The 8,088-nt window shown below is 41.2% G+C and overlaps 1 protein-coding gene across 1 annotated transcript in view; it reads left to right on the top strand.

The window, feature by feature from the left end:
• OTUD7B (OTU deubiquitinase 7B) overlaps positions 1-8,088 on the top strand; it is a 52,166-nt gene that overhangs the window by 41,374 nt on the left and 2,704 nt on the right. The window contains exons 7-11 of the mRNA XM_007463486.1: positions 3,235-3,347; positions 5,027-5,154; positions 5,462-5,611; positions 6,192-6,306; positions 7,269-7,353. Of these exons, the coding sequence (XP_007463548.1) occupies positions 3,235-3,347; positions 5,027-5,154; positions 5,462-5,611; positions 6,192-6,306; positions 7,269-7,353 (591 nt within the window). The remainder of the gene's footprint in view (positions 1-3,234; positions 3,348-5,026; positions 5,155-5,461; positions 5,612-6,191; positions 6,307-7,268; positions 7,354-8,088) is intronic.

The raw sequence follows: 8,088 nt of genomic DNA, 5'->3' as shown, positions 1-8,088 counted from the left end.
CCAAAAAAAAAAAAAAAAAAAAATATGGCCTGTGGGTCAAATCCCACCCAATGTTTTTGTTAAAAAAAAAATTTTATTGGAACACAGCCTCCCCAACTCAATTCATTTACATGTGTTTGTGCTACAGCAGCAGAATATAGAAGCTGCACATTGCCCCACCACAAAGCCTAAAATATTTCCTGTCTGGCCCTTTACAGAAAAAAGTTTGCCGATTCCCTTCCCTTTAATAATGACGTTATACAGTTAAATAAGGATAATGAGTCTTCCTGTTTCCTTTTGCCCTGGTTCTCTGTCTTCTATGTTTATCTCCTGCTCTTCATGTATATCTTTTTAATTTTTGCCATGTATATAAAGCTGGGTGTTTCTGGCATTAATATGGGAATATCTCTTCAGAAACTTAATTTCCAGCTTCTTTTCCCTCTCTTTTTATTGCTCTATCATAACTGGCCATAATATAGAATAGATTTTTGTTTGTTTCAGTTATTAGAATTTTATGTTCTCAAGATTTAAAATATGGAAGTAGAATGTGTTATGTTTCTTTCTCAAAAATAAAGAACTCAACCTTAAAATTAGGATGATATTAAGATCAGAATCCAGTCTTTGATCAGCCAGTCTGCCCCGGAAGATTCCTGAGGGAAAGAAATGCACAGGGGCAAGGCCAAGTAAACAGCATTCTTTATTGACACCAAACCCCCTGGCAGTCTGGTGAGCTGAGCTGGACTATGTGGAGAGCTTTTTTTGCCTGAGCTAGAGCCAGCCTAGAGTTTGCCTTCCTCATTGTTGAATTCAGGCTATACCTCAACCTTAGATTTGACCACTTCAGAGACAGGAAAAGACCAAACCAGATCATGCCAGCTAGTAAAGTAGACATGATAGCCACAGTCAGAGGATAGGTAGGCCCAATTCCAGCTATATTAAGCTGTTATAGTTACTATTTTAAAGGTGAGGTTAGATTATGATCGTATTTAGCCAGGAGACCCAGAAATACCCAAGTTCTATTCTTGGTCAGCCATCTATTCCCTCTCAAAGTCCTCAGATGGAAATACATGCCTGGAGGATAGTAGATATTGAAGGAGCGATCTTTTTACTCCCTTTGCTCAGTACATTGAAAGTTCCACATGGAAACGAGATAATTGTTTTAGCTCAGACCATTCATAGCATTATAGTGGGGTGGGGAAGGGGGTGACGGACTGGGGTGCTACTTTTAGCCAGTACCAAACACCAAACAAACTAAATTGGTTTTGATTTCCCAGGCCTCCTTGTTTTGTTGTTAAAAATGGTGGTAAAACACAGTAAGAACATTTTCAGCCTAGGAGGGTACACCACCTAGTGGCTGTGTGTATAAAAACAGCAAACAAAAATAGGTAAGAGCAAGAGGGAGACAGATCCTTATGAATGTGTATCAGGGACCATTTATCAGAGTGACCAGAGCACCCCATATATAACCTGTGCATTGTTCTTTTGTATTTTTAGTTGAAAAAATCTGTGATAGAATTTTGCACATTGAAAAAAGCTTTGTCTTTTTTTTTTATTGTTAAAGTAAAATGTCACAATAGCTCTCTAATTCCTGTTAAATTTGTTCTGATACCTCTCATGTTTCCAATGTGATTCTTTCTACTATGTCAATGTGTGTTTAAAGTATAAACTCATTTTAACACTTATATAGGCCAAATATAATTAATAATATAGACTTTCTTCCAAATCATCATATACATCCTAAAGCCAATATGGTATTTTAAGATTGTACTACTCCTTCCGCTCCTTTAATAAAAATTAATAGTTTTACTGAGCATGTATTTACTGATTGCTGATCACATAGTAGGTACTAGGCATATTGCATAAAACATGGTCCTGGTTCTTAGTAGTAGGCGATGGACATGTAAATACATAATTGCAACAAGTAACAGGTTATGACTTCTATGATAGAAGTCTACATAGCAGTTGAGGAGGGAGGGCACAAAGGAAGGAGTGAGTGGTTGATGTACCTGGGAGATTTAGGAAGGGCTTCATAGAGGAGTGATACTTGAGTTCTTTCCTGACAGTTGAGAAATTATTCACCAGGTGGATATGGAGTGGGCTGCTCCAGGCAGAAGGCACAACCTAGACAAAAGCTCAGAAGTATAAAACAACACAGTGCATTCAAGGAACTATGACTAATTAAATGGTATTAGAGAAGTGGGTTGGGAGCCAGGAAGTGGAGTCTATGCTATGCTTAAGGAGTTGAACTGTATCTAATAGGTAATGACAGGTCTTAAAAGAATTTGTAGAAGGAAGCAAACATCATCATATTTTAATTTTAGAAAAATCTTTCTGGTAGCATTGTAGAAAATGGATCATAAGAAAGTATGACTGGAAGTTGTAAAACCAATTAAGGGTCCATTGCAGTAGTTCATGCTTAATAATTGTTGAGTAAAGGGTTAGTAAATCCTTTCACCCATCCCAGGTATGGGATGGGTGAAAGGAGAGGAGTCGTAGATAACCCCCTGGTTTCTAGTTGGGTGTTTGGGTGATAGTGTTGTTTACAAAGGTAGGAAAACAGGAAGAGAGGGTTTTTGAAGAGGTAGAAGTTCAGTTTTGACTGCACAGAATTTGAGGTAGTCATGGGCAGGTGGCAGTCTTCAGTAGGCAGCTGGATGTGAACATAGAAATTAAGAGGAAATCTGGGCTGGAGAAGAAGATTTTTGAATCCTGAGCATGTAGATGGCAGTAGATGAGATTATAGTAGTAGAAAAGATAACCTACAAAGAACCAAGGCTAAAGTCATTGACACAACATCAATATTTTTGAGGTAGACAGAGTTCAGAGAGGTAAGAGAAAGTAGTGTTGTGTGAGCTAAACGAAAAGAAAGTTTGAGGAGATCAAATGCCACATGAAGGCTAAGAAAGATGAGAACTGAAGAGTTTGCTGAGTTTGGCAATTAGAAGGTAATTGTCTTTGCTAGAGTCAGTTAGGTGAAGTAGTTTGTGGGGGTGAGGGAGGGGGCATAGGCTGGAGGGTAGATACAGAAGCTAGACTGCAGTGGGTCAGAAAAGAATGGAAGAAGTGTGAGTGATCATAGACATTCTTTCATGGATCCTGACTATAAAAGGGAGAAGAGATTGGACTTTGTAGTACAAGTTGTTAGCCAAGTGGTAAGAGAATAGGGAGTGGAGTAACACGAGTGAGTTGGACTGGCTATTGCCTCTTGAACCTAGCCTCTAATTGCTTGATATTCCTTGCCTGTCTTTCACACAGTCGGGGCTGGTATACACAGAGGATGAGTGGCAGAAGGAATGGAATGAGCTGATCAAGCTTGCCTCAAGTGAACCCCGCATGCATCTAGGTACCAATGGAGCCAACTGTGGTGGGTAAGTATGTCTAACTGGAGGAGCAGGAAATAATCTTTGCTGAGTCCTCAGTGTCCAAAGAGCTCTGTGCTAAGAGGATGTTAGAAGGAGAGGAGAGAAGCCATGGCAAGGGCACAGAAGGGTGTAACAGCATGGTACGTTCTAGGAAATACAGGTAGTTCAGTATTGCCAGAATATAGAGTATGTGGCACAGAATGGTAGATGAGGCTAGGCCATCCAGATTTTTGTGTGCCATGCTAAGGAATTAAAATTTTATTCTATCCAGACTTTGGGAAACTGCAGGACAAATGACCTGGTTTCCTCGATAAATAAAGACAAAGAAAACAAAAAGGGAGAAAGAACCTAAGTTTAAAGACACGTTAGAGACACATCAACCAGCTGGAATGTATGGACATTTATAAGACAGTTGGGGAAATGTGAATAATGTCTACATTATTGTTAAGTTTTTAAAGTGTGGTATTGATGGTATTGTGGCCATTTTTAAAAGGAGTCCTTTATTTTTTAGAGATTGAAACTGAAATATTCATGGATGAAATTATATGATGTCTAGGATTTGCTCCAGAATAATCTGGTGGGGTGGCGTGGGTGTGGAGGCCATCCCTAGGAAAATATATCAAGGTCTAGATGAAACAAGATTGACCATCTGTTCATAATCGTTGAGGCTGGGTGATGGATACATCAGAGTTTAGTATAATATTCTTTCTAGTTTTGAATATGTTTAAAATTTAAAATTTTTCTATAGTTAGAAAGTTAAAAAACTATAACCTATCCAAACTTTATTGGACATAAGAATAATCTGGGAGGATTGTTTAAAATGCAGATTTTTGGACTTCCACCCTAAGGAAGTCCAGTTGAGTTGGACTGAGGTGAGGCCCAGAAATCTGCATTTGTAGCAAGCACCCAATGTTGAATAACATTGCTTTAGGGGGCAGGAAGCCACTAAATTGTGAGTTTGTGAGTGACGGGAGCAAATTCACGTATTTGAACACACTGACAGCAGAGTGGATGATGAAGCGGAGGGGAGTAGTAGTAATGGGTGTGAGCAAGAGTGGTGGGTTGCAGATAGGCCAGAGGAGACAGTTATAAGAGACACTTAAAAGATGGAATTGGTCAAGCCAGGTGATTAATTGAAGATGAAATATAAAGAACAGTAAATATTTCACAGATTTCTGATTAGGCTACTAAGCAGATGGGTGAGGCTGTTCTTCAAGTAAGTGAACATAGAAGGAGGGATTTTTGTTTCTTTCCTGTTGTGTTTTGTTTTGTCCTTTTTTGATAGGACATGGTGAGTGTGATGTGTGGGTGGTTGTGGTGTGTAAAGTGATAAGCAGGATGAAGCTACACAGCTGTACACTGAGCCTACTGGACAAAGAATTGGGGAAGGTTGTTGAACAAGATGGGTATTAAGAGAGGGATTACGTGCCGATTCCTAACACTACTTTAACTCTTGAACCTTCATATTTCTTTTCTTGTATTTCCCCATCTGTGAAACGGAAGTAGAAAGAGCCATGGTAGCATAAAATAATCAGCTGTGTGTGTGGCAGCCTTAAGACTGGAAAACAAGGAAGGGACATTGTTTTTTCCTCTTTGCAGAGCTGGTCTTCATGGGTCTCTTGTTTTGTTTTCTTCCTTCTCCCTGCCACTGTACCCCTTCCCTCTCTCGCCTCCTGCAACTCTAGGGTGGAGAGTTCAGAAGAGCCTGTGTATGAGAGCCTAGAAGAATTCCATGTTTTCGTCCTTGCCCACGTGCTTAGGAGGCCCATAGTTGTTGTGGCAGACACCATGCTGAGGGACTCTGGTGGGGAAGGTGAGTCAGTCAGTCCTCACTCTACCCTGGGCAGCCCTATTTGCAGAGGCTTGGGCTAAGCACTGGAAGGAGGGCAGGAAAGGGGTTATGTAGACCCTTGGGAAAAAAACAAGGTATAAATTAGAACAAGGCAAATTCTAATGAGATTCAGAGTAAAGCAGCTGAGGTTAATTGATGTGGCTTCTTAGGAAAGAATTATTAAACATGGGTTGGAATGAGAGGGGGGCTCAATTGGCAGAGTGGGGTGGAGGGATTTCCCACTAGGCAAGAATATAGCCTTAATAATAATCTCCGTGGTTTCCTGCAGCATTTGCCCCTATTCCCTTTGGGGGAATCTATCTGCCCTTGGAGGTTCCAGCCAGCCAGTGTCACCGCTCCCCTCTGGTGCTCGCCTACGATCAGGCCCACTTTTCTGCACTTGTGTCCATGGAACAGAAGGAGAATGCCAAGGAACAAGGTGCGGAATGCAATGTCTGTGTCTCTGGTGTCTTTTGGTCCGCTGTATTTTCACTTCGAAAAACTGAAATGAGAGAGAATGTAGGAGGAAAGAATTAAGCGACATGCAAGCTCAGACAGTGCATGTTGATACTGTTTTACTAAGCTATAAGATATACAGAGGTTTTAAAATTTAAAAAAAAAAAGGTTTGGAGAAGAACACAGCCTGTATTCCCTGCTCTGTAGTAAAGAGCTAATACAGTAAGGTCATAGTACCTTCCAAATGATGCTTTGCTATATTTGTCTTGATAATGACTTTGAATTCCCTGAATCTCCATTAACTGGCAAGAACATCATGGGTGCTAGCTGACTGGTGGGAAGTCATGGAGATTAGTGGCCTAAATTGTGTGCCGGGTTACAAGGGAAAACCTGCCTGTTAAGTTTTTAAATGCTAAGGTAATTCACATGTTACGAACTGAGAAGTGACTGCAGTTAGAGACCTTTGGTATGATTCAGCCTCCTTTTCACTGAAGTCAGTCTGTGTTCAGTTGCCTTCCTCTCTCCTCAAAGAGACTCCTTGATCATGTTTCTTTCCTTCCCAGCTGTGATCCCGCTTACAGATTCAGAGCATAAGCTGCTGCCCTTGCACTTTGCTGTGGACCCTGGAAAGGGCTGGGAGTGGGGCAAAGATGACAATGACAATGTCCGATTGGCCAGGTGAGGCAAGCCTAGCCTTTCTATCTGCTTTATAGCTGCGATCTCTTCCACATATGATGTCTGATGTCCGTCTCCTGGGGACTTTTCCTCAGCTCAGAGGCAAAGACAGTCGCATCCTAGGTCCAGTATCTTTGGGAAGGTGGAGAGGAGGGAGACAGATTGGGCACCAGGACTCTTGCAGCTGCCTTTTCTCCCTGTGAAAGACAAGGGAATCCTGGGATCTCCTTACAGTATGAGGAGTGTTCTTGCAGAATCCCCAAAACAGTGATCAGAAAATCAAGATAATCAAATCACACTTCTTCTCCCAGCCCAAATGAGAAGGGTTTTAAATAGCTGACCAAAACAGTTTGGTCTGGGCTTTTGCCTTTCTGGAACTTAAACAGCAAGAAAAATATGTTCTTTGCCCCCCCTGCCACCTCCCAGAAGTTGGCTTCCTCCTGCCTCCAAACTTCCCATAAGAGCTTATGAATGTAAAAGCTCCTTCCTTACCTCTTAGCCAGTGCCGCCTTCTTCGGGCTCCTAAAACTGAACCCAACTGAGACGGTTTGATTTAAAAACCCAGTGTTTATGGCTTTTCAAATAGTTCTCACCTAATTATGAAAAGCTCCTTCTGAGTAATACTTACAGCAACAACAATAATAGTGGCTGCCGTTTAGGAAGTATTTCCTAGTTTCCAGACACTGTGCTGGGCCCTTTTCAAATACTATTTTAATCTTCACAGCAACCTTGCAGGATAGATATTATTATCTATACCCATTATCAACCCCTCCCTGAGTTTCAGGGAGGTTGAAGTGACTTGCTCAAGGTCATAAAGCTTAGTAATTGGTGGAGCCCTAATTCAAACTCAACCCTGTCTGAGTTCCCAGCCATGTAGCCCTCTCCCACCCTACCTCCCAAATGGATCACACTGCTCTTTTTAAAGGTCACAGTATTTTGAAATTCTTTTTTTCTCCTTTTCACAGTGTAATCCTGTCCCTAGAGGTCAAATTGCATCTGCTGCATGGCTACATGAATGTGAAGTGGATTCCAGTGTCCTCGGATGCACAGGTGAGGACTTCTCCCACCCCACCCTTGCATGTCCTCATTTTCATGTCAGGGAGAACAAGGAAATCTGGTGGTGGTTCCTTCTGAGTCTCTTCTGAGTAGTGGCTTATGATTCAAGGTTAGGAATAACTAGAAAATATCAGATAAATTCCAAACGACATTTTCTTGCCTTTCTGCGTGTTAGTGCCCTTTGCTTTCTATATCTTCTCACTGGCCAGGCTCTTCTTTCTGATACTAAAACACATTCTTCAAGAAAAGTTTTCTGAACTTTTTGGTGAACTTGAGATTGTTATTACTTTGTTCCAAGCCCTCTGTACATAGACCTCTGTGTTGGGCACCAGAGGAGACAGAATAGCTTAAAGGGCTCCTGATACAGTAGGTTCTGAGGATGTCATTATTATCCATAGAACAGGAACACAGGAGCAAGGGCCAACTGATGGATTCCAATGCTGAATGTCTAGAACTTGAGGGGATGCAGAATGGTTAAGGCTTGGAGTGGTTATTCAAGACTTCCTTGAGATTAATTTTGAGCAGAATTTGGCATAGAGAAATTTATAATAAAGGCCATTCTAGTGTCTATAGAATATTATCCCTCCTCACCCAGAGGCCATATATTTGTATAGTTGCTCATTGTTCTAGAATAGCAAAATCCAGGCTTCATTTTGGTATCTCCTTATTACAGAAAGGCATCAAATTGCAGGGGGTGAGATAAAAGTTAGATATTAGATACCTCTTTCC

Source organism: Lipotes vexillifer, unplaced genomic scaffold, assembly GCF_000442215.2.
Source record: "Lipotes vexillifer unplaced genomic scaffold, Lipotes_vexillifer_v1.1 scaffold1034, whole genome shotgun sequence".
In the NCBI taxonomy this organism is placed as follows: domain Eukaryota; kingdom Metazoa; phylum Chordata; class Mammalia; order Artiodactyla; family Lipotidae; genus Lipotes; species Lipotes vexillifer.
Note: the sequence above shows the minus strand (reverse complement) of the source record. Positions and strands in the feature narration are given on the sequence as shown.